Here is a 25,481-nt window from a genome sequence, read left to right on the forward strand (position 1 = left end):
TTCAAATTCATGCTTTGCACTTGCCACAATTCCAAAGTTTGCACTGATTCAATTGGCAATAAACTCGTTTACGATTTAACTGTTGGCCACAAAGCCGCCGGCCACAAAATGAATCAACAGCTCTGCCAAAGTAATCAACAGGTTGGCCTTAATGAATCATGTGAATGCTGGCCGAAAGCTATCATCAAGTGTTGGCGACACAGCCAGCTCTGGCCATACAAATTTCCCAGTGACAAAGTCTGCCAATGCCAGAGTTGGGGACAACAGGTAAAAAAAGAAAATGTCATGCCATCGCATTAATCAAGCTGCAGTCAGTCGAACACCTTTGCCAGGGCGAGTGTCAATGCCAAATTGTTGCACAGTGAATAGTTTTTCAAAAATTGTCCGACAATATTTACAAAATATATTTTACCAAGACATGCTATATATCCTACATATGCTCTATATAATTTAAGCTTAAGGAACTCAGTGCTTTTCTTTTCCGACTCCATTTAAACACCTTTTTTTGCCTCATTCAACCACTGTGCAGGAGGAAAGCACAAGAATGCCGAAACCCTGGGCACGTATTTAGCTTGTTTCTCTTGCACACAATGTGCGACTATTTTGCAATGTTTTTTACTACACAAAGATGGCCTTCCCGTTTATTTATTGTTGTGCGTGTGCTCCCTAAATAATGGCCACCTAAGACAAAAGCCCAGCCCCACCCAACAGCCCGCCATTGAAATTGTCACCAGTGCCACGCACTTTTTCCAATTTCTTTTCGTTTAGTCGTGCCGTATTTGTTACCTTCATTCAGAGCCCCAGCATGTCAGTCAATCAGCCATTTGAGTGCGAAACGCTTAGCTTTTCAATATTACAAACGGAAAATAGTTCAGCCAGCCTTTGGAATCTGTCCTTGGGAAGCCTCAGGTATCTATTTTGACTCGTTTTTAGTTTTCACAAGCGTAAGTTGGCTTTAAGAAAATCAATAGTATGTAGCTTAAGTTAAGTTAAGCAAAAGTTTAAGCTGAGTTACACTCTTAATCGACAATTAATTTTATTGTAATAAATTTGATTATGAATATCAATTTATTCAACTAGCCCAAAAACTGACCATTCGAATGCAGTAATATTGTGATATTGCTCGCTTTGCTGTTAATCGTTCAAATTCCCAATGAGTTTAAGCATCAAACCTGAAATCGATTGCGGAGTTGGCTGACGATAGAACCTCGATTTTTGTATACCCTGAATACCCCATTAAAAATGGGTAAAGGGTAACGTTTTTGTGCAAATGTATGCAATAGCCAAAAGGAGGCAATATCGACCCCAGAAAGTATATATATTCTTGGTCAGCATCAATAGTCGAGTCAATATAAACACCGTCTATATAAACACGTTGATATCAGAATCTATAAGAGAGTGACTTGAAATTGTGAATTTAGGTCCTACTAGTGTTCGCTAAATACAAGTTGGTTTTCGATCATCGTTAACTTGCCTCGTTTTTAACAAATATCTTAGATTTTAAAAGCTTAAGTCACCCAAATTGGCATGGTATACAAGTATCATTCATTTTATAGATAGCATCATACCCAGCCCTGCTCCTCATATCTATAAATGAAAAAAACAAATCAATTAAAGCCTTAATGCTGTCTTTTTGAGTATATACGAATATTCCATAGCACAATAAGATCAACTGCTGAAAATTTCATCAGGATCTGTTCAGAAACATAGAAGTTATTGAAGGAAAGCGCAAAGCGCAACAATGTCCGCATACATGTGCACACATTCACACATACAGACACAAAAATAGAATTTCAATTTGCAATTTGAGTTCATTTTGTTTTCATTGAGACTGAATTCTTGATATGACTGTGAGGTAAGTAAAAGTAGAAAAAAGTTCAGGTTTTTTTCTACTCGAGCACTTCCAACATGTTTTTATTTTCGGGTCGTCTATACAGACTACGTACTTGCACTCAGCCTGTTCTTTTAAAGCCCAATTTATTTAGATGCACTTGTCTGTTACTCAGCATGTATTTTCCTGACTCAATGCCACAAGGCAGACACTTTTGAGAGCATTGAAAATGGTCATCTAAGACTTAAGATAGACAACAGCTGCAGTTTATTTACTTCTTTATCGAAATCGATGGAATAGCAGAGTTAAGCCCACCGGGCAAACGATGTGCCATTTGTCGCAAATGTGTATTTAATATGAAGCAAATAATAATCTCAGTGACATGCAAATTGAATTTGACGCGAGCAGCCAACGATTTGCCAGACAAATGCGATTTATGAGCATTACGACAATACTTTCCTAGAGCCGCGATCAAAAGGCACGCCTAGTACGCACTTAAGTACGAATCATAGCATCGTCAAATTGTAAGTAATATGCATATTTTAGTAATAAAAAGAAATCCCAACAATGGATGAGGCCGCATTTCCACTGTCAAAGCAATTTACATATATATATATATGCTACTTTTTTTTCTTCTACTTCTTTTCCCAGCTCGTTTTATCTTTGGGCAATGTCGCCTAATACCCGTTCATGTTTATAGATGTAGATTTAAGTGTGTGTGGGTGTGTGTGGGTGTGTGTGGGTGTGTGTGGCCCATGTGTAACCCCGGCATGCAAATCCGTTCATATTGTCTGACATTTCCACTGCTGAGTGGCATAAATCTAATATGTGCCAAGCCAGAATATACACAGCCATGCATGATGAATGCAAACGAGAGATCTGGGTGGTAATCGACATTGACAACGATTGCCACATAGCGCATGACACCGCATAATGAGCCAGAGCCAGAGCTAGAGCCAGTGTCAGAGCCGGTGTCAGATATATGCAGAGGCAGCAACAGATACAAATTGAATGCTCATTTTACATTTCAGTTATTTCAGCTGCAAACTGTTGGCCAAGTTAGTTTTTATACCTTGCTAAGTCCTAAAACTAAGCTTTAATATCTTATAAATTAACTTAAAAATTAAAAAAAATATATTTGTCAATTTGTACAATTTTTTTTTTAGCTGAAGGCCTGGACGCTAGCGCTCCTTTGTTGTAATTAATTATAGTGCTATTTATAATATGAATGTGATATAGTTCATCTTAATAATAATAATAATAATTTAATTTTCTTTGATATTTGACGTATTTCTTTGTGTCCAATTTAAACGACGCTAAAAGTCACCGACAATTATCTAATAGAGCTCAATTTCTGACATTTGCACATTATGCTGGCCAAATGGTTTGTTTATCTCGGCTAGCCCATATTTTTGCTGGCCAATCAATTTACAACTTGGCAGTCAATCACAAGCCAAGCCCTGTGAAAACGTATATTTAAGCGCAATCAGACCAAGCCAATTGCGGGCCCAATGGATTCGCCAGCTAAAGGGGGAGCTTCGGCTGCAAATACCAGACGAGGCCGGGAGCTGGGGCCGGGTGCTGGTGCTGGTGCCGGGTGGCTTGTCGCATCGTTGGCGCCATCGACAACGCGTCTCCCCTGGTGACGATCCCAGAAGCAGCAACAGCTGAATAAACAGCAATAACAACAACAGCGTAGGCATCAACGGAGCCGGAGCATAGAGCCGGACGGATCGGGGGCTTGTGGCAACGTGGAGGGATGTGCACACAAAGCAGTGAATACCGTTTCATCGACACTTTTTCATTGAATTCAATTAAAAGGCGAAATTGAAAATTGAAATTCAATTAAGATGCCATAAATACGTTAGATGTGAGCTGCGTGTGTGTGTGGAGTGCAAACTGTACAGGCATCCACTCGATTATGATAGATGAGCTCCTGCTCCTGTGTTACTCCCTGCCAGCGAGGCCCTGAGAATGTGTGGCCAATGATTTTATTTTTTCGCTATTATTTATATGGTCGCTTAGTGTTTTTTTTTCTGTATTTTTAAGGGCTCGTCAACACACACTTGATGCTGGACCATTGATGGCGAATTAATTGATACTGCAATCAATCACAAGAGCTGACATATGCACTGCTCTTGCTCTAATTAAGTGAGAAGAATGAGCCTGAAATCTATTTGCTAATATTCCGACAGTATATTCATATATAATGAGAAAGGGTAGCTTCTAGCTAAGCTAGAAATGCATTATAGAAAAGTACTAAATATCCTTGCTTATCATGTTTAAACAGCTTGCACAAGTTTGTACTGAAAGGGAAAATTTGGAATTTTCACAAATTATTAGAGCAGACGTAATCAACTGTTTGCCAATTGATTGCACTCATAATTTGTAAAACCACCAAGACAAACGAAGACGCAGCGGCTGCCTTCAATTAAAACAATAAAGAAAGTAAGGATGATGCCGGCCAAGTCCTGCTCAAGTCCTGGAGACAAAGTGCAAGCGGTTGCTGCAACTTTGTTGAACTTGCGGCTCTGGCAGGCAACTTGAGGACCAAGTTGTTGCCCCAAGGGGGGCAGCCAAGGGGACCAGCCTGCTCAACCGTTCAAGATTAAGTCGCAATTTCCATGCCATTCAAGATGTTTAAGACACAGTTTTGTTTAAGCTATACCAAAGCTGAGCTGGACAAAGCCGTAAAGTTGATTAAAGCATTGAGTGCGCGCCTTAAAGTTCATCAAAATAAATGAACTCGTCTTTCAGAGTAAAGCTTGAAAAGTCTGTTTCCGGCTAACATATTATCCTTATTTTATTATGTCTGCAAATTTTCTTCGTTTGTGTTAACCATGGCGTATGCATAATTTATATACTTCATCAACACACACACGCACACACACTCGCACACACACATGTCTATATGTTTTATTGCTTGCTCAGCTGTTGATATACAATTTAGGCAAATTGCTGTTAATAGCTGCACGAATCCTAAGCGTATACGTGGCGTATGCGCAACATCTTCTTTCAGCTTAACTTTTTGCATTATTTGCAATTTAAGCAATTTATATTATAGCCTCATTAGCATCGTGTGCGTGTGTGTGCATGTGTGTGTGCGCCCATCTTTATGCTAATGGAATTAAAATGAAAATTGAGTCAACAATATAATCACACTCCACAGACAGGGTGACAGATAACTTGGTTATAAGCATATATGCTTAGAATGTGCTCGTTAATAACAGAAATGGGCATATGATAGTTTATTGATTGAATTGAGTTCGAGTCAATTGATTGGTCATTTCATTTCATTTACCAGCTCAGCTTAGCATTTACTTTCAAATCGAATATTATTATTATTTTTGTATTTCTTTAATTAAGTTTTTTTTTTTACATTAGAATCGAAAAGATGTGCTATGCGAAAAGCTGCTGCTATTGCTTGTCATTACGCTCGGGCTGCATTGGGATTTCACTTTTTTCCATTTTTTGCTCTGTCCTGAACATAGACTTCATTATCTTGATCCTTACTGGTAAAAGTTATTTGCCTTATTTGCATTTCATTGCCATCAAAGCAATATTTCTTCTTCTCCATTTGTAGACTATAAAGTGGCCCGAATTAAATATCTATTTCCAGGTAGTATTTAAAGCATATAAAAAACTGCTAATTTTTGTTTTAGATTTAAATGTTGTACTTTGTTTCAAGTAAACGATCTAAATGTTATGCTTCAGCTGGTGCCAGAATTCCTAATGATAATCGCCGGCATTATGTTGTTCATTTACACACTGGCGGTAAGCATACAACTGGAAGAACTTAATAACATTAACTAACTTAATTTGTATTTTAAGCCCATAACTGCTTTAGTACTCTTATATGTAATACTTGCTGGCAGCCTGTTTCTCTATGTACTTGCGTTTAGCATAGTTTCTACCACAATGGGCTCCAATATGATTGTGAATGAAAGTAAAATGCATTTGATTGCCTATTGGATGTATGTGGCCTTTAGTTTCGGTAAGTATGCATTTAGTTGCTTGTTAAATAATTAACTACAAACCTTATAAACAATTCCAGTATCAACGGCATACTTTCTGTATATAGCGCTCTCCTATTATAAATATAACTTGGAACTGAGGCGTAGCTAAACTTTAGTTTATCAAGTTTATAAAGGGATTTATTCAAAAAGCGCAATACTTTCAACTTGAACTCCAAATTAATATGAGAATAATCATGTCGAGACATGAATACAGTTTTCAGAGTCTTTCTTTCGGCATTCCTTATTTTTAAGGCCACAAATTGTAAATCAATAAACAAGCTTTGACTTTTTGTTTATTTTTTCTATAATACCCAATTGACTTGTCCAATGTCGAAAAGCAAATTAATAGACTGTCTTGAGTATTTCATTAGCCCAAAATGCTTTGCCTTTTTTTGTGTGGGTTTTTGTTTAAAATTTAAAATATTTGCTGCCTTTTCCATTGGATTGATACTCTGGGAATTTGCACTCGAGCCCAATTAACTTTGGTTAATAAACTGACAAATTTAAGAACTTTAAGCGAGAACTTTGTCAAAATTTTCGATTAGGCGAGTTGCCAAAAAAAATGTCACAAACACGACAAATCCGATAACTTCGCCCTCGCCAGGAACAGTTATAACTTCTCCCTGTATTTTTTTTTTCTCTCTTTTTGCATAGGTTGCCTATTTAAGGAATACCAAATTTCAATCAATAAACAGGGCTCAGGGCAACCGAAGGCCTTGTCGCTTGTTCATTCATAAAACTTTGAGCCCGTCCTCATGCTTCAATCAATATTTACTTCTTTTCTTTTTTTGGCAAACAACGGACAACAGGTTGCCATTTGGTCAGCCTAAAGTTCTGCCCAACTTTCTGGAGGATTTAAAAATACCCAAATTCATAGTTGAATTAAACTTGAACTTTAAAATATCTTTGGCACAAATAAAAAGCTTGTTAATAACAAATCAAAGTGAAAGTTTTGCCATAATTATGCTTAGTAATAATTGAACTTCAGCTAGACAGCGTAGGCCTTGTAGAACTGAAGAGTATTCTAATTATCTTAGCCCTGCCACAATGAATCGTAATTTAATTAATATAAAACAACTGCGACAAGTCAAAGAAGTTTCCAGAGTATCGCGCACAACATGGGCGTGGGCCGAAGCTATCGTGACAAGCCCAAATTAACTGGCTTCGGGGTTACATCAGCCCGCGGCTGGATAAACCACGACCAACGCGTAACTCAATTTAATGCCGAACCAAGCCAACTTAAAGAAAGGACAGGGTTCAAAATTCTAAGGTTGCGAGCTGTTTTTTTAAAAGACAAGTTCAAGGAATTACTTGATTTTATTTGGAAGTAGCTCAGCTGCGGTTGATTAGGATATTTACACAAAAACGGTTCGGAAACTAGTTTAAAAGTAATGTAAAACACAGGCTTATATTAATACTTTGTATACCTAAATCAATTTTTTTAAGTCTCTTGTCAATATTTATTTCCTTAAATTTGTAAACAGAATCTTTTAACAATCTCGCTGCCTTAGTTGGAAAGCAGAGCGAAAATATTGCTTAAATAAAGAAGGGGCAGCCTTTAGAAAACTAATTTGATTTAAACCAGCTTCTACTTTTGCCTCTCGTTGGCTTGTTGCCATGGATGAGCCGGAGGCGTGAGCGCGTGAATCATTGGAATAATTTCGCACTTACCCGTCGTCCCATTTTCCTGATCGCTCAAGTCGGCCAGGGAAGCCGACAATGTTGTTGCCATCATCGCCGTCGTCGTCGTCGTCGTCGTCGTCGTCGTTGTCTTCATTGGTTGCGTTGCATTTCTGCCGGCTGTTACAATAATGGATGCGTTCGTGCCATTTTCCGTTTTCACAATTTTCGCATTGTGGCTTACCATGGCAAAGAGGAAAGCCAACACCAAAACGAAAACTCACAGCCGCCAGCTGCGCGATGAAATTGCCTGCCCGGTGCAGGCGGCAGGCTGCACTTGTTGCCACCCGCTGAAAGGAAATTGAGCGAGAGGAAAAGCAAAATACATGAAAATGAGTTTCCTTTCGGTTAATGACAAGCAATTAAGTGTTTAAGTTGTTTCAAGCTCTTGAATTATATAGTAGTGCATACATCAATCTCTACATAAAACTGTTAAAATAAACGAAATGTTAAATGCTGTCCTTCTATGCGATTCTCATGAATTCAAATAGTACTTAAAGGTCTTCATACTATGGTTATAAGCTACAACTTTTTTTGTCGATCTATTACATTTCTTTTCTTAACCTCAACCTCATACATCAATCTCTATAAAAAAACTGTTAAAACAAACGAAATGTTAAATGTTGTCCTTCTATGCGATTCTCACGAATTCGAATAGCACTTGCAAGTCTTCATACTATGACTATAGGTTTTTACTTATTTTTGGCGATCTTTTGGATTTATTTTCTCAACCTCAACCTCTTACTCTAAGTTACGCATACTAATTTAATCATATCAGCTTTCTACTTCTTTTAATTTCAGTGATGTGCTTATATAAAAGTCTGCACTTTTTGGGAAAGTACAGCTGGTAAGTAATATATATAAATTTATTTTGTTTTACATAAAAACAAACAGTACACAATTTAAGTTTTCTGTAAAGGAAAATGATAGCCAAAACTAAAAGAAAATTACTTGGCCCGGGAAAATGTTTGCATATCAGCTGCGTACAGCTTACATATTAAGTTTAAGTTGTTCTTTAATTTTGTACTTTGTGCCTAGGGTCTAGAAACATTTTTGTTACATTAAATATATCAAATGTTATACCAACAAGGCGTGTTCCGTGCAACACTTACACTTTGTTAAAATATCAAAAACATTTCGCGAATGCCAACACTTTCAGCGCGCAACAAAAAGTTGTTTTCTCTATTTAATATAACGAGTACACGAACAAGACTTTGGCAGGTTTCAGTTGTAACATTTTGTCAACGCATTTCACCCTGTTTCAACTTGCACACTTAAACGTATCCATGTGTATCTGTGAGCAACACTTGACAAATCTGCTTGCCTCAATTAAAAAAGTTTCGCCTTAATACAGTTGAATGAAGACAGTCAGTTGAAGGGGACACCTTTATAGGTGAGCCCCACGCCAAGCTGTAAGCGGGAAAGGTATTTTACCTTTTAATGTTAAACATTTCTTTCATCGCCTCAACTAGTCTAGGAATGCTTGAAACGCTTAAACAAGCTCAAATTTAAGTCTTATCTCTCTTAAATATGTGTACTTTTATTTTTTAAACAGCCAACAGTTACGATGTCTTATGTTGACAGGCTTCTGTGGAATATTTAAAAACTGAAACAAGTTTAGTTCTAATTCAAAAATCGAAAACATAAAATAACACACATCCTCTTTGTATGCATACAAACTTTTGCCATATGCTACAACTTGATGTGCGTGTGAGCCTCGTCTTGCCAAAGTTTGTTTCGAGAATTTATCTGTTGACTATTCCAACGCTAGTTGCATTCTTTGGATACACTCAAAGGCTGCATTTAAAGGCTGCACGTGCCAGCAGCGGAAATGAAACTTAAAGAAATTTAAAAAAATTTGGCGTGCAGTATTTAATATCAAAGTTATTCAGCGCGCAAATTCGCCGATTGTTCTGCTTAATTGGTGCGTGATAAATATCAAACAGAATTTATTGACGCCATTAGCCTCAAATCGTTTAGCGCCCGGCACAATGGTGTGCAACGGGGCGTATGCGTTATTTCAGAGAAAATTCATTAAAATGCCAATTCAACAAGTTATGTGCATATTATACAAATGAAAACAATGCACACGAAATACACTTGTCAGTGCAGTATGGTAACATTTTATGCCACGACTACTTTATGCACTTCAAATATGTCAACATATTTAATTTTAAATGCAATTTAAAGATGTGAAAATATGTAGTGTGATAGTGACGTCACATTATCAATGGCTGGCACTCACAAAAGTACACACGGTCACTCTGGCAGCTGGTCCCATGTCTGTTAAGGGTTATGTTAAGCATTAATGTTAAGCAGAGTCAGTGTGTGACCAGTGTTGAACAAATAAAGTGAGGCTACAGCAAGAACACTTACAAAACTGCATATACTTCATTCAATGAATGCGTTTACAAATAAAGGTATGCAAGAGTTCGTTTTAAAACTCTTAAATTGCATTTCAGTGTTTATTTAATAAAAAATCAAAAAGTCATTCTGTTCGGTGTCCTATTATCGTTGCAGTTGATTAATTTAAAGCAATTTCAATGGCATTTTCACTTGAGCATTATTATTATTATTATTATTATTTTTATAGTTTTCGCTTTGTTCGCCAACCACTTGTAGATTTTCGCATTTTTAAGCAGCAAGCGAGCAAAAGGCGGCCACGCGTTTGACCTGCACTTAATACAAAAAAATAAAACTGAAGAAAAGAAACAATAACAAAAACAAAACTTGGAAAAACTACTCATAAATAAACACACACACACACACACACACACACACATGCACGTGCATACAGTCGAGCATTGTTATTCCATCTCTTTCTGTTCTCTATTCTATCTCGTTTCTGTTACGTTTTGCTTGGCTTTGCGCGCCAGAGCGAGTGTTTTGTTGTTTTCTTCTTGACCATATACATGAATAGATATATATATATAGTTTTTTTTGTTTACCCCACAAAATCGCCGGCAGCAGCAGCACAGCGTTTAGCTAGTTTATTTAAGTTAGTGCAAGTGAGAAGCACCTGGAGTGAAATGAAAATAAATAAATTTAAAAGCCTGGCATGCCAGCATGCGTTTTCAGTTTCGACAAGCTTGGCAATAAAACTGTGTTAATATTTAAAATGTAATTAAATAAAAGAAAAAATGCACATTAACATACAAATTTAATGCATTTAAATTTTGAAATGCTGTTTAGTAAATCTTTTCAGTTTTTGCCCCGGAATTGAATTCGGTTTTAGTTCATAAGTTTTAACTAAACTGTTTAATTTGCATATTTGTATTAGATATTTGCATTTCAATATCAAGTTAGTTAATCGTTTGACATGAATACGATTACCTAGAACTTGAACTCGAATAATTTCCAGGTCAGGTTTATGACGTCAACAAAGTTGCGTATACGTAATCTAAATTTCAAATTACGTAGAGTTCGCTCTGATAAGGCTTAGCGAAAATAAATAACACAGACTAAAAACGAAATGCTAGTCAATTATCACTAATTTGCATCAGAGTTATTATCGAAATTATCATTAGGCGCACAGAGCGCAACGAAATGGACAACAAATGCCGCTTGTTAAATGGAAAATTATCAATGTTATTTTTTTTTCTGTCATTGCAATTGTAAAGATCTATTTACTCGGGCAAGCATAAAATTAAAAGCCAACAGCACACAGAAACTAAATTCAACATATCAAAATAATTTACGCGGATAATTTTGATAAATTTTGCAAATTGTATGAGCTCGTCCGTTTCGGCTGCCACACGCATTTGTCATGCTCTCGCATATTGCCTTTAGTCTGCTATCTTTCTTTGCACTTGCCCACTCTTCCGAGCTGCTTCACATGCCCCGGTCTATCAATAAACATTTTATACAAACCATACAAAATATATTTGCCTTAATAACCTTGCATTCTTTTCGCGCTGCGCGCCGTTTTCCAAGTGTTTGTTGTTTGGAATTGATTAAAGCAGCCCCCAGCCAACGACCCGAGGCCTGCTCCCTAAACACTCGCACACACATGATTGAGTGTGTGTGTGTGCGTGTGTGGGACTATGTGTAACTTACAGTTTGTCTGTTTCTGTTTCTGTTTCTGTATCTTTGACTTTGATCGTTCATGATTAATGATTACGCCCGTGTTTATTGCCTCTGTTACCGTACACAGTCTCATGTGCCGTAAGATATTTCAGTTTTTATCGCTCTCGGGGGTTTCCTGAATGCAATGGTGTCATATTTCAATTGAAGCACACACGCAAATGGCTTGAATGTATTCGCATGTGCGCTGCTGTCTTCACTCAAGTAGCTGACGAACAGAATCGTTATGTTAAATTTGTAACATTACTGGAGATAAATATGCCCGTCAAATTTCAACAATTCTTCACGTCTCTCAGGGGAAATATGATTGTTCGTTTATGGTTTCGACCCCTTAAATGTGGCACATATGTTATATATATAAAATATAAAGCTTTTTGGTAAAATATTTAGTGCATGCTTAAGGTCTGTAGAAATCAACATTTTTCGGATAGCATTTCTTGAGTCTGTTAATTTGAGCATGAGGCTAACATTTAGAAATTGAAAATGTTAATTACAAGATTATTGAATAAATAGCCTATTGTTACTTCCACATGTATGTTATTTAAATCTCTGTTAAATCTACTAAGCCATCACAAATGTCAATCTGTTCATAACATTAGCAGGTTACATGGAATCTTCTGCTATTTTAATTAACATTACATTATTTATTAGGGCATTAATTATGACGTGTTAATTTGTCGTGTTTGTTCTGCTGTCTGATTTACTTAAACGGCAGTCAAAGCAAAGCTTCTAGCATATTGTGCATGGGCAACCCTTATGTTTGCCCAACAGCGAATTGTATAAACCTTTTGTTGACAAACTTAATAACTAAATTAAATGCCTGCCAAAGAGCTTTGTGGCCTTTAGAGGGCATTCTTGATGCAATGCAGTTTTAATGCAATTAGATTGAGTCCAGCACCTGCACTCGAATTCCCCATCGAGCCAACGAAAGTTTCCAGTTTCAACAGTCGAACAAAGGATTGCGTATACGCAGCGTTGGCTCGCTCCGACAAAAAGCACTCAGAGTTTACAGCATGCGAATGGCTGGGCAATTTTTGTTTTCAAAACCAAAATCGCTGCCAAAAGTGAACATGGGCGTAAATGGTTGTGGACTTGTTTGGATTTAGTCTTTGTGGTTTCTCTCTTTTTTCAAATTTTGATTCTTTTTTTTTCGTTTTGTTTTTTGTCGGTTTGCAGCTGGGCGTCCATGAATGCTGATTCATTAGGAAGCCTCATGCACATGCACGCACTCAGACACAAAGAGAGCTACTTAAATGCGCATTAGTGTAACCGCATTTTAGGGCCGCGCTTGGCCATGGTGGTTCGTGGTTGGTGGTTGGCGGTTCTGTGGTTTCGGCATTCGCACTGTTGCAGCCCGGCAACCATCAAGGCACGTAGCCGTTCGCCAGCGCGCAAGGATTGTGAGGCTCGTATGTGTGGAGGAGGATTGAAAGCCAGAAACGTGACTCTCGCATTAATTTAAGTTGTTGTTAGTTTCGGTTGAAGCAATAAATTGCATTTAATTGAAGAACAATGCAATCATAATGGATTGTTAATGATGCCTGAAGAAGCCATCGAATCGAAGCATACATAAATTGAACTAAACAAAATTTGATTACTTTGAGATAAACAAGTGGAATTGTTCAAGCTATTTCAGTAGCATTTAATTATTTCCTTATTCAATTTGTTTACAACAAGAAGCCTCTCTCTACACCAAGCTAAGGCCACAAGCTGGCCCTGACTCCTGGCACAGCTGCATTTAAGTGTTAGCCTGTTTGAGATTTAAATTGTATATTTATGGCGCTGAGCAAATGTTTTCAAACATGTGCTAAGCGATTTTATGGCCTGCAGCCCGTTCATAAAACGGCCGACATCTAGAGTCTATAAATAATTGAGTCTCATAAAAACCAAAAGTCGAGCAACCGTAATTAACAAAAGAAATAAATATAAGTGAGAAGAGTAAGTTCGCTGAAGAAAATGCTCCAAACAATTTGTTTTAATTTCCACACGACCTTCAAATTGCTGCACAATTCATTTTCATTCTTTAATTCTTGGAAATATTTTGTGTGTCAGAGTGAAAAATTTGTGCAACGTGCAAGATAAACCTGATTTGCCATAAAATGAAATTTCTCGCCCATTTGGTCGTCGCCAGTCAACCAGTGGACCAGCGGACCAGCGGACCAGCGGAGCAGTGGAACCATAGAGCTGTGGACAAGAGCTAAGCGAACGGCCCAAAGATTTGTGCAAATGCGTGCGTTTTGCCAATGAGGAGGGCGATGATGATAATGATGGTGATGTTGATTATGATGGCGATGATTGTGTTGACGACGTCAACTCGAATTCGGTTGGCAATTTTTGGTTGTTGCGTTCTTTGAATTATGGTCAAAATATTATGGGCAAATAAATCAATTTTTGAAACTGTGATAAATGCTGTAAGATTTTTTTGACATTTTAACGCGCTACAAGTGTGAAAAGTGCAAAAACAAATCGCTGACGATTGACAGCAGCAGCCAGAAATAGAGCAGGCCGCATTTGGGCGATTTGCTGAAATTAATAACTATAATCTAGAAGGTTCTAATTGGCTTAGCGCGCCAATGAGATACCCTAAATTTAATTAAGTTTAATAAACATATACCAAATTGATTGACTATCGAAGCAGCCAGCTAAAGTTTAAATGAAAAAGACACGAGCTCCTATAGAAAGTCTAATCATTTCTAATGATGTCTCCAAAGTCGGCGCCTCTCAACTTGTTTGGGCAAGTCAGCACCTGCTCAAGCTGGTTTATCATTCAATTTGATCTACCTATATGGACTTTTTTTATAAAGAAAGACGATTGGTATCTCACTGACTGAAAACCCTAAGCATTTTTTATGCATCTGAATGCACTGCAAATAAAAATTAAATGTTACCCTTCTATGCGATTCTCACAAATTCATGTAAGACTTGCAGTCTGTCATACTCTCACTTTTATTTACTCTCGCTCTCTCTTTCTCTCTCACTCACTCTTGCTTTCTCTCTCTCGCTTTCTCATTCTGTCTCTCTTATTGTATTTTTTCCGCTGATCCTCCTTTATACCATCTTCTATATATTTATCTTCCAGTGATTTGCAGAGAGTCTCTCTCTTTCTTTTATTTAAAGATGGGCAATAAAATAATCAAGCATATGTACATATCTATTTACATATAAAGGCGAAGATAGATTAAGACAATTTAACCCCTTTTCTCCTTATGTTATTTAAGTGTTAATACTCTTTTATTTTACAGCTATGTTGATTCAGAGCCTTGTATGTATTGCATATGTGGAAATGCATAGATACGTAAAGTGACTGCATTTTAGTTTTGAATAAACACACTCGCATCGCATACATGAATTGCTGAGTATTTGTCTTGTTTGCACTCCTTTGTTGTCTGATACCTTATACACGTAATATGCTAAATGGCTTTTTCTGTACAATGGGTATTAGAAATACAATACACTCAAAATACAAATGTTTTGTCATAGCATTTATTTTTAGTCCAAAATGACGCCAAACTGACGTGTCAATATTTACTGATAAAGTCATCTTTTGTGTACTTTATACATTCAGTTTGTAATAGTTTGGCATTTGGTAATTAACTTATCGAGCCCGTGGGAATATTTAAATATACTCTGATTACTTTGAAAACTTCAAAATTAATTACAAAGTAAAACAGATGAAAAATAAAGTTATTTCATGTAATTTGAAAACGGACAAGTCGATTATTACAAATAGATTTACACGTTTTCATTTATATACCCTTGTAAAGAGTATTATAATTTTGTCAAGAAACATGTAACGCAAAAAAGGAGACATCTCCGACCTCATAGTGTACGTATATTCTCGATCAGCATCTACAGCTGAGTTTGTACAACCAAGTCCGTCCAACTGTTTGTCTGTCCGTCTGATTCTATACAAACTAGTCTCGGTCTAGGTTAAAGCTATCATATGCTGGAACCGACTGAATCGGAGAGCTATATCATACATAGATTCTTGTATGAAAAACTTATTTTGTTTATCAAGATATCTTGACCACACTCGGCATATATTACTTTTCATATGCTTCCTAAATATATATTTATATATTTTCATATGCAAAATCTTATCAACATCGGACCATTATAATATATAGATGCTATAGGAACAATCCGTCGAAATGTATGCTCTTGTATGGCAAAATATTCTACTCTTCAAGATATTTTCATCAAACTCAGCACGTACACACTTCACTATTCTTACATATCTGCAAACTAGTAAGGCAAATGTCTTCTAGGGTATTTAAACTTCGTCATGCCGAAGATATTCTTACTCTCTTAACTTTTTATGAATACATATACAAGTTTTAATAGACTTGAAACCGCCCAAATCCACATCGATTTATATCACAAGAATTACGAACTCTTTCTCAATCCGCCCAGATATAATTATATACCATACACCATATAATTATATACTTAGTTAGACAGAAAAGATAATTTGATAAAATTATATATTTTACTTAAGGTCAACATTGATGCGTCTAAGCCATTTCCCTACCTCAATGTCGCTGTAAAATAAATTAGACTTTTAATTACGCTTAATTAAGAGCAATTAAAAAATTGATATTTTCGTGTATTCCCGTTTGCGCATGGCAAGGCAACAAATTAGGGAAATATAGCGAATAAATTTCAAATGTTTTTATTTTTATTTATAAAATTTTTTCATTTTTGGCATTTGGCGATCGCTTAAAAAGAATTCCGTGGGACTTTTTCTATAATCGCCGAGCGGCTTATTTCATTTTATTTTATTTGTCACATTTGTTTTGGTTTTTTGTTGCTTTTGTTGTTGTTGTTGTTGCTTTTGCAGATTCTCTTTCACCGTCATTACACATGTTTATTATATTTGATATATATTTTTTTTTTTTGCTCTGAGGGCTTTGAATTTTGTCTGTCGCCGCTTTTGTTGCTGCTGCTGTTTGATTAGGCGTCTAGGCTGACACATGGGGGGCACTCAGTCACACACACATACACACGCAGATACAGATACAGGCAGAGCTACAGCTACATATACAGATACAAATGCAGATGCAGAATCCGTCACAGACACGCCCCGTGTTCGTCACATAGAAAGCGACACATGTATATGAAATTTTACACAAATGTGCAAATTTAATTAAATTCAAACGAGAAATAAATATAAAACGCTTCGCCTCGACATAAATATGTATATGTATACATATATACCTAAATGCGGTGCGGGATGTTCGTGAAAATAAGAATCTGTGTGACCTGCGGATAAACAACAACAACAACAACAAGAACAACAACAATAACATTTAATACAATTTGCTTAGCAAACCAGACACATAAATAAAGCAGCAAATGCACGAGTTGAAATAACAACGCGATTTTCGCACATTTTTTATAAACTGGACAGCGTCAATGTGCCAGACTTAGAAATATTATTGGCAAAAATAAAAATTATAGCACAAATGGGCAGAAAAAAGCAAATAGGCATAAACTTTTAACAATCTTGCCTGTTTGCCACAATTAAACCTTTTTTTTTCAACCATTTTCAAGTATTTTCAGCAGCTTATATTAATGCAAAAAATATATATACAAATATTCCATTCCACGTTTTTGGCGAACATTTTTTTGGTTGAGATTTTGGTTATTTGAAAGTGTAATAAAAATTTCAGTTTGTTTGGATTTTGGTTTCGTGCAGATGAACACGAATTAAAAGCGTTTCGTTTATGCATAATGTGTGTCAAATATATACTCAAAGTGCAAGTGTACTTTGAAATATACGAGTCATAATCTCGCAAGTATACCTATGGGAAGGAAATTGTGTCAGCTATTTATATTATGTAGCTCATATTTATTCTGAAACAACAGACAGAAACTCTTTTATTTTAAAACTTAATCTACGCCAAGGTACACACAATGATAACAGCGTCTAGCCTCTAGTTTGAGCCGAAGTTTCAGCATGCAATGAATCATCAAACCTTTAGCTATTGGGTAACAAAATATTACATTTAATGACTCACTTTTATATATTTTATATATATATATATTACTTAAGTTTTGGGCTGATATGTGCATAAAGTGTTCATTTCATTAAATTCGGCACAGCACAATCAAGTGTGAGTAATTAATTTGGTGAATATCATTTGTGACAAGCGAAGAATTTGCAGTTCGCTTTCAATTAGTTTATAAAAAATGATTATTTAAATGGAAATGCGAAATATAATTTGTCTCATTGAGCTTTATGGCTCTTCAAAAACGTATTTTATCGACGCTATCTGCTGCCGCCGACTTTAGCTGTGATAATGAACGCCACCTATATATATATATATATATATATATATGTATATATAAAATTGGAATATTGAACTATGAAACGGGCGCTCCCTCATCGAGTTATCAGATATACTTAGTAATTTCGCCTCGTGGCGTTGATTTTTTTATATATCGTTCTCTATTTTCTTATAGAATTTGAACTTCGTTGTCTGGCCATAAAGATAAAAAATAGAATAAAAATAAAAAAATAAACTAAGCAATATATATTAAGAAGAAAAACACGCTGAGTGTGGGCGTTAATTTATTAAGCAAGCCGTGAGCCAAAACAAAATCAACGCGAGCATTTTTATAACTTGATTTATTTAAAGACAACATTTGGCAAATGATTTCGCGACTAACTAAATGATTATTTTTATACCCATGCAGAGGCAATTATATGATGAATCTTGCCGCAGATACTTTCTGTTATTGCCCTAAGCATAATAGAAAACTTTTGACAAATATCCAATTACAATTACAAGGCGACAATATTCCCTGACTCTGAAACTCTTTTTGTTAATATGCCATAATTAAGGGTATAAAGCAATAAAGTATAAAGGTTATTGTTTATAATATGAATGTATTACAGTTAGTCCAATAGTAATAAAATAGGAAGAACTGAGAACTAAACCACATTATAGTCATAAATCACCATGGAACAACTTTGTGACCTCCAAAGAAAGACTGACAAAAGCTAGCTAATCATATGAAAATAGAAAACTATAAGTTTTTGATGCTTATATTTATGATTGTTGGAATCATGGCAAAGTCAATGCCACCCACAAATTGTCGAGATAGTTATGCATACATATGTATATGCCCGGCAATATCTCTAGTCGCTAACTAAATTTATTTGTGCCGCTTTTTCTATCATTTCTTTCATCGCACACACACACACACACACACACTCGCACACTCGCACACTGCAGAACGTCGCGTCCGGCCGTCAGAAATAACGAAAAAAAATTGCAAAATAGCAACAAAAAGTATGAAAAAAAAAAAACAAGAACACTTAAAAAAAAACTGACGCAATGTGTCGCCAACAGCTGACAAATCGAGAGCAGTCCAATATTCCTCTTGCCTTCTTTTTTTTTCAACTAATCAATTGTATATGTTTTTATAATATGTTAATAAAAGCAAGAAGCAATTTGTATTAGTTCATTAAATTAATAATAGAAGCTCGAAATCAGAAATCAGAAATGAAAGCCGATTAGCGGTTATCACACCTGCCAGAGGGCTTACGAAAGCGTTTTAAACTTGATTTTAGTTTTTGTTTTGTTTTTGTTTTTTGCTATTTGCTTTTTGTGTTCTATTTTATTTTAATTTTAGTTGCTATTGAACTTGGCAATTAGTTGGCGGGAGAAACAGTTCCGTTTTTTGCCGGTTCGCTTACATTTTGCTTGTTGTTTTCTTAAGTTTTGCGTTAATTAAAACTTCTCATTGTGTGAAAACAGATACACTACCTAAATGATTGGAGGCTGTCGATGCTTTGTTGCTGTTGCTGTTGTTGTTGTTGTTGTTGTTGCTTTTGGCAATTTAAACAAATTTCACATGTGTATTTGATACATATAGCTTAATTATTTATATCAATATATATATATATGCATATATGTATATTATGCTTAAAACGCGCGCGTTGTTAAATTAAATCACAGACACAAACAAAACGCGCGCGCTCATCGAAACGCGCGAAATGAAAATCAGATCGAACTCGAAATCGCAAACGAGTACGAAAACGCAAATTGCTGCGAACCGCACGCCCGCACGGTCTAATCAGAACTGAGCGCGCATTCTAATCAGAAACGAGCAACGTCCAACAGGCCGCGGCTGACCGCGAACAGCGAACGGAGCAGCCAGTGTTGTCGGGCTCTCACATAAACACGAGCCGAAGGCTTGCGGCCGTCGTGTCTTTGTATTCGTGCAATACACTGCAGTAAAATATATGTGAATATATGCATGTATATAATGTTATTTTATCTGTAAGTTTGATGTTAGTTTTAATTTCCCAACTATTGCAATCTAAAAAATATATATTAATAGTATTGTTTGTACTTTTATTTTATTTTTATTATTTTAAAGTTAAATAAAAACATTTTTAATTATATCTCTTACTAAATATATATCATATAATACAATATATATATCCCGCATGAGCAGAAAATTAATATTAATCAAAATATTAATTAATATTTATCATTAATGCGCAGAGTGTAAAGAGCGCCTCACAAATACACGCAAGCATTTTCGACGCTCTCTTGTTCACATGCCCGACACGAAGCAACAAGCACAGCCAAATGTTGCCGACCTTGCCGCAAAATGTTGCTAAGCGAACGCAACGAGAGAGTGAGAAAGATAGAGCGAGAGTGAGAGTGAGAGCGAGAGCGAGGGCGCACGCCGTCTGTTGCTCTGTTTTGGTTTTTATCACGAGTGCCGGCATATTACACACACACACACGCGAGCACACAAATGCACACTTTGGTCAATGAAACGCACACACGCAAGCATACGGGCATTTTGATTCGTCACACGTTGCGTATGGTTAATATTTGATGTGGCATTTCTTCAAGTAGCTTTTAGTCAAGTGACACTTTTTACTTACCTACCTACACGTATACGCTATCTTTTGCCAGTTAATCGATTAATCAATCAATATAAAGTTGCCTCAATGCTTTATTAAGCCAATAAAAGCAAAAGTTACTTCCAAATGCTCATTAACTGATTGCAATTTCATTTATATTCTATAAATTAGCAAGCAACGGAAACTGGTCCAATACCAGAAAAGTGTAAAGATCAAAGGTAAGAAAATTCTTTATTAAGGAGAAACTTTTACTCATTGACTGATTGCAAATAAAAAAGTGTTAAGCTTAAAAACAAGGATATTGATATAACTAGCAACAGCAAACATTTTTTTAGACATATTGTTTATGCAACCTTCACGTTTAATTAAATTTATTGATTTCGATTGCTTCTAGGGACAGCTGAACTATTCTATTCACAGCGTTGATTTCAATAAAACTCGAAATGCAATTGCCGGCTGCACTTCAACCTCAATTTCCCGCAGATGTCAGTAGGGTGTTTAAATTAAATTATATATACATTGCAATGGCTCGGTGCGATTCAGTTCCCTGAACACTTATCCCAGCTTAACAGGATATTGTCAACATTGACTTCCGGTTGCGTACGGTACTCGTCTAAGAAAATGTCGACGGGCAAAAATTCTGTTAGCACACAAACAGAAAAGCGAATAAGCAAACACGCACACTCACGTGTAAAAAGACATGTCAAAGTGCGCTGAAGTTTGTTTGCAGACTTGTGCAATTTCCGTCTGACAATACGACAATACGTGGCGTTCACGTAATGCGAGCTAATAAGATTCAAACATTTCTGGTAGAAGTTCAACATAAACCTGTAGAGCGCGACATAACAGTTCGCTGACTCGCATTAAATGGAAAGTTAAAGCACATTATTTAATATTATTCTTACTGCTTAACCCCATTAATGCTAATCATGTTTTAAATAACACTTTGCGTATTTGGAAGTAAGTTTTGTATGTGATCTAACTATTGACGCCTATTTTTCACGCAAAATGTAGATTTTTTCCCAAGCTGTGCACGGTGTCTTCAATAAATGTTAATACAGATCTTGAAAAATAGATTTAAACATAATGATGACAACAAAAACTATAAACTAGATCTTATAGTTTCTATATATATATAAGATTGAGCTATAAACATATGCATGTTATTTTAAATAGTAAGTGCCGAGATTAGTCAAGATGGATAAACCAAAAGTTTTCCATACAAGCACATTTTGACAGAACTATCCTACTTTAGCTATATGATATAGTGGTCCGATCCGGCCAGTTCCGACATATGTACTGCCTACAACAGAATCTGACAGAATAATGCGCATAGAAATAAACGGACTGACAGCGCGGATGTTGATTATAATATAGAATATAAACACCTTATGAGCTCGAAGATGCGTTTCACATTTCTAGACAAAATAATTATACCCTCTGTAACGGTTTAAATATGCATACAATTTTTATCCGCTGGTGAATTTTTCGAAAACCCCGTCTTAGTACAATTTTTTATTCACTTCAAACCTCTTACGGATTGGGATGTGCGACTATCAGCATTTAATCAAAATACTTGAATCAATTAAAAAGTTTAAATTCCTAACTAACATATGCATGAGTGCTTGCATAAATATGTTATTAACAGATCATTAATGCTGCGAGGCGCCCCAGTACAGAAGTTGTAACATTGTGTATGTGCGTGTGTGTTTGCAAATGTTAATAACAGATCATGAATGTAGGCTCGGCACAGTATAAAAAGGACTATCCATTGGCGCAGTGCTTCAGTGAAAGCTTCGCGGCGGTCCATTACGGATTGTATAATAATGCGAGTGTGAAAAGTGTTTGCAGATAAATGCTAATAACAGATCATGAATGTAAGCTCGTCACAGTATAAAAAGGAGGGCCCTTTGAAGCTGGGCATCAGTCGATGCTGTGAGGCTGCCCAGTGCGGTAGGCGTCATAGAGTGCTTGTGCGTGTGTGTTTGTATATAAATGTTCAGAAGAGATCATGCATGTAAAATCGTCACAGTCACAGCTGCGAAGCGACTCATTACAATTGGTATGATGTGCTGATGTTTTTGAATAAGCATATTAGTAAAATTATAAATTTGAACAAGAAGAACCAGGAGTATAAATACGGCTGCTTTCTGATGGCGTGGCACAAGCTGAAACTGCGGTTAGGAAAAGTTGATATAATATTGGCTAAGTGAATTTGTGCTTGCATAAAATTATTAGAATTTAACCATGAATGTCGGCTTGTAACAAGTGCAGCCCACAGTATAAAAAGGGCTGCTCAATGCTGGATTGTAGCCGAAGCTGCGAGCCGGCCTAGAACAGGTGTAAAAGTGTGTATGGCTATTGCTATAACATGTAAGTGTTAATAACAGATCATGAATGTACGCTCGTTACAGTATAAAAGGGAGTGCCCATAGCATCTGGGTTTCAGTCGAAGCTGCGCCGGGGCCCAGGAAGGAAGGTGTAATAGCGTGTTTGTGTTTACATAAATATGTTAATAACAGATCAAAATGGCATCTCGTCATAGTATAAAAGGAGCAGCTCACTGTAGCTGGGGTTCAGTCGAGTCTGCGAGGCGGCCCAGTAAGGAAGGTGCAAAAGTGTGTATATGCATGTAAGTGTTAATAACAGATCACGAATTTTTGCTCGTCGCAGTATATAAAGAGATGCCCATTGCATCTGTGCTTCAGTCGAAGCTGAGCCGTGGCCCAGGACGGAAGGCGTAATGGTGTGTTTGTGCGTGTTTGCATAAATATGTTAATAACAGATCATGAATGTGCGCTCGTTACAGTATAAAAGGGAGTGCCCATAGCATCTGTGTTTCAGTCGAAGTTGAGCCCCGGCCCAGGACGGAAGGTGTAATATAGTGTTTGTGCGTGTGTGCTTGCATAAATATGTTAATAACAGATCATGAATGTACGATCGTTACAGTATAAAAGGAGCAGCTCACTGTAGCTGGGGTTCAGTCGAGTCTGCGAGGCGGCCCAGTAAGGAAGGTGTAAAAGTGTGTATGTGCGTGTGCAATAGCATGCAAGTGTTAATAACAGATCACGAATGTTAGTTCGTCACAGTATATAAAGGGATGCCCATTGCATCTGTGCTTCAGTCGAAGCTGAGCCGTGGCCCAGGACGGAAGGCGTAATGGTGTATTTGTGCGTGTGTGTTTGCATAAATATGTTAATAACAGATCATGAATGTAAGCTCACAGTATAAAAGGGACTGTCAATTGCATCTGGGTTTCAGTAAGAGCAGAGAGGTGGCCCAGTACGGAACGTGTTGGAGTGTGTATGTTTGCTGAAAATGTTATAAACAGATCATGAATGCATCGCATCATGTACAGAAAATGCTATGAATGGGCTGCCCAGTGCAGCTAAGTATTAATTGAGGCAGCCTTGCGCGCATAGCCTGATATTGTGTATGCTATTGGATATATATAACAGGAATTAAACTTATAAAATAAAATTGATTCTCTGCCTTTAATGAGAATCACCACATTAATAAATTTCTTTTAAATTATAAATGTTAAATAGTAATTATTTTCTTTTTATTCTGCTTGCAGCCTTTGCCTTTGGTCCTAAAGCAATTACAATCGATGCATGAATTACACACTCAACACTACACGCCTGCTGGTTCACACACAACACACAACTCTCGCTAAAGGGTATTAGAAATTTGCATAAATAAAACAGCGCAAATTGGCATATAAATAAAATGGATACAATTTAAAATGTGTAAATCCCAACATAATTTGACGCAAGTGAAACAACTTTGAAAAGAAGATTTATTGTACAATGCAAATTAACTAGCTGAAAACACGAATGGATTTTGCATAAATTTAAAATATGTGGCTGCCAATAGATTAAAAGCTCCTGACGTCAATCCCTTGTCAACATGACGCCCAATTGTGTCGCCTGGGAGGCCCACGAAGGATAATTTCTTCGCTATGCATAAGTCATGCTGTTATTGGGATCAAATCATGTTTGGGCTCGGACAAGTTGAAAACTTGGTGAAGCCAGTCGGGCTTTCAAGATATTGGCTTCGTCTTGAATTCGAAATGAGGCAATGCTCTTTGATCGGGGTAAGTGTTAAGGTTACAGTTGTTTTTTTTTATTTTAAATTATAGCCAGCTTTTGCCCCTTGTATGTGTGTGTGTGTGCTATTTGTGAGCCTTAAACCAGCTGCTAGCCTTGCAATTGCCGCCTAATTTGAAAATAACTATTTAATGAACTAATTTGGGAGCGACCTAGACTTGTCAATGCTATCGTGCCGGGCCAAGACTCTTGCATTAGTAATGACTGAGTGACCCTTGAACTTTGTCACAGGCACAGCCCCCAAGAAAATCAATTGCAACAAAGTTTGAATAACTTTGTAGTTGGGATACACAAATTAAAAAAAAATAAAACAAAGGCCCATAAAGTACGGGAACAACATCAGTTGGGTACAGCATGTATGCTAATTACAGAATGTGCTCTAATTAGTACGCCCGACTTAATTAGAAAACTGCACAGTCAACAAAGGCCACAAAAACAACAACAGCATGTTGTTGCGGGCGCGTGTGTGTGTGGGTGTGTGTGTGTGTGTCAACAGCTGTCATATTTACCATGTATTGCGCCCATTAGTGTGCTTTGGTTTTATTTATTCACACAGAACCCTCAAAGCTTGGCAATGTACATTTTGCGCAGCTTGTAACTATCTTAACAAATAACTTTTCTGGCCACGATAAAATTTAAGTATTAAAGTCGAAACCCAAAAACTCGTCAAATTGTGGACTACCAAATCTTTGATTCTTTGAATACCCTGTAGAGTTGATTATCAAATTGGGTCTGGCCGCAAATTAAACAATCAACATCAACAAATTGTTTCATCTTACATCATACGATTTCACTGCTGAACCGAATTTCTTTAATGTCTAAAATCAATGCCACAAAAATGTAGATGAGTTGGCTCATTTGAATAAATATAT

General features: G+C 36.6%; 2 protein-coding genes and 1 long non-coding RNA gene across 10 annotated transcripts in view; 2 read left to right on the top strand and 1 right to left on the bottom strand.

The window, feature by feature from the left end:
• The window catches only part of LOC115768157 (adenylate cyclase type 2), a 36,278-nt gene extending 16,756 nt beyond the window's left edge, over window positions 1–19,522 (bottom strand). For 2 of the 6 annotated variants that reach the window (XM_030712671.1, XM_030712688.1), the window contains exon 1: window positions 7,519–7,954. In XM_030712671.1, coding sequence (XP_030568531.1) covers window positions 7,519–7,714 — 196 coding nt within the window. In that variant the 5' untranslated portion in view covers window positions 7,715–7,954. Of the gene's footprint in view, window positions 1–7,518; window positions 7,955–8,639; window positions 8,656–19,315; window positions 19,361–19,385 lie in introns of those variants that run through there. The other 4 variants (XM_030712695.1, XM_030712655.1, XM_030712663.1 and 1 more) reach the window with 4 other exon arrangements.
• LOC115768257 lies at window positions 5,164–6,712 on the top strand. 3 transcript variants are annotated; one of them, XM_030712790.1, is made up of 5 exons: window positions 5,164–5,346; window positions 5,415–5,450; window positions 5,520–5,605; window positions 5,663–5,825; window positions 6,502–6,706. In XM_030712790.1, the coding sequence occupies exons 1-5, from the start codon at window positions 5,226–5,228 to the stop codon at window positions 6,582–6,584; spliced, it is 489 nt and encodes a 162-aa protein (XP_030568650.1). In that variant the 5' UTR covers window positions 5,164–5,225; the 3' UTR covers window positions 6,585–6,706. The 3 variants fall into 3 exon arrangements, with proteins under 3 accessions (XP_030568650.1, XP_030568659.1, XP_030568667.1); XM_030712799.1 differs by lacking the exon at window positions 6,502–6,706 and adding an exon at window positions 5,886–6,169 and having other exon boundaries at window positions 5,170–5,346; XM_030712807.1 differs by lacking the exon at window positions 5,164–5,346 and having other exon boundaries at window positions 5,494–5,605; window positions 6,502–6,712.
• Window positions 19,523–22,689: 3,167 nt separating the features above from the next.
• LOC115768278 lies at window positions 22,690–24,583 on the top strand. The gene is made up of 3 exons (XR_004018504.1): window positions 22,690–22,848; window positions 22,915–23,132; window positions 24,078–24,583. It is a non-coding gene; the product is annotated as an uncharacterized LOC115768278 (long non-coding RNA).
• The last annotated feature ends 898 nt before the right edge of the window (window positions 24,584–25,481 follow it).

This window comes from Drosophila novamexicana, unplaced genomic scaffold (genome assembly GCF_003285875.2).
Source record: "Drosophila novamexicana strain 15010-1031.04,08,12 unplaced genomic scaffold, DnovRS2.1 tig00000009-arrow-pilon, whole genome shotgun sequence".
Lineage (NCBI taxonomy): Eukaryota > Metazoa > Arthropoda > Insecta > Diptera > Drosophilidae > Drosophila > Drosophila novamexicana.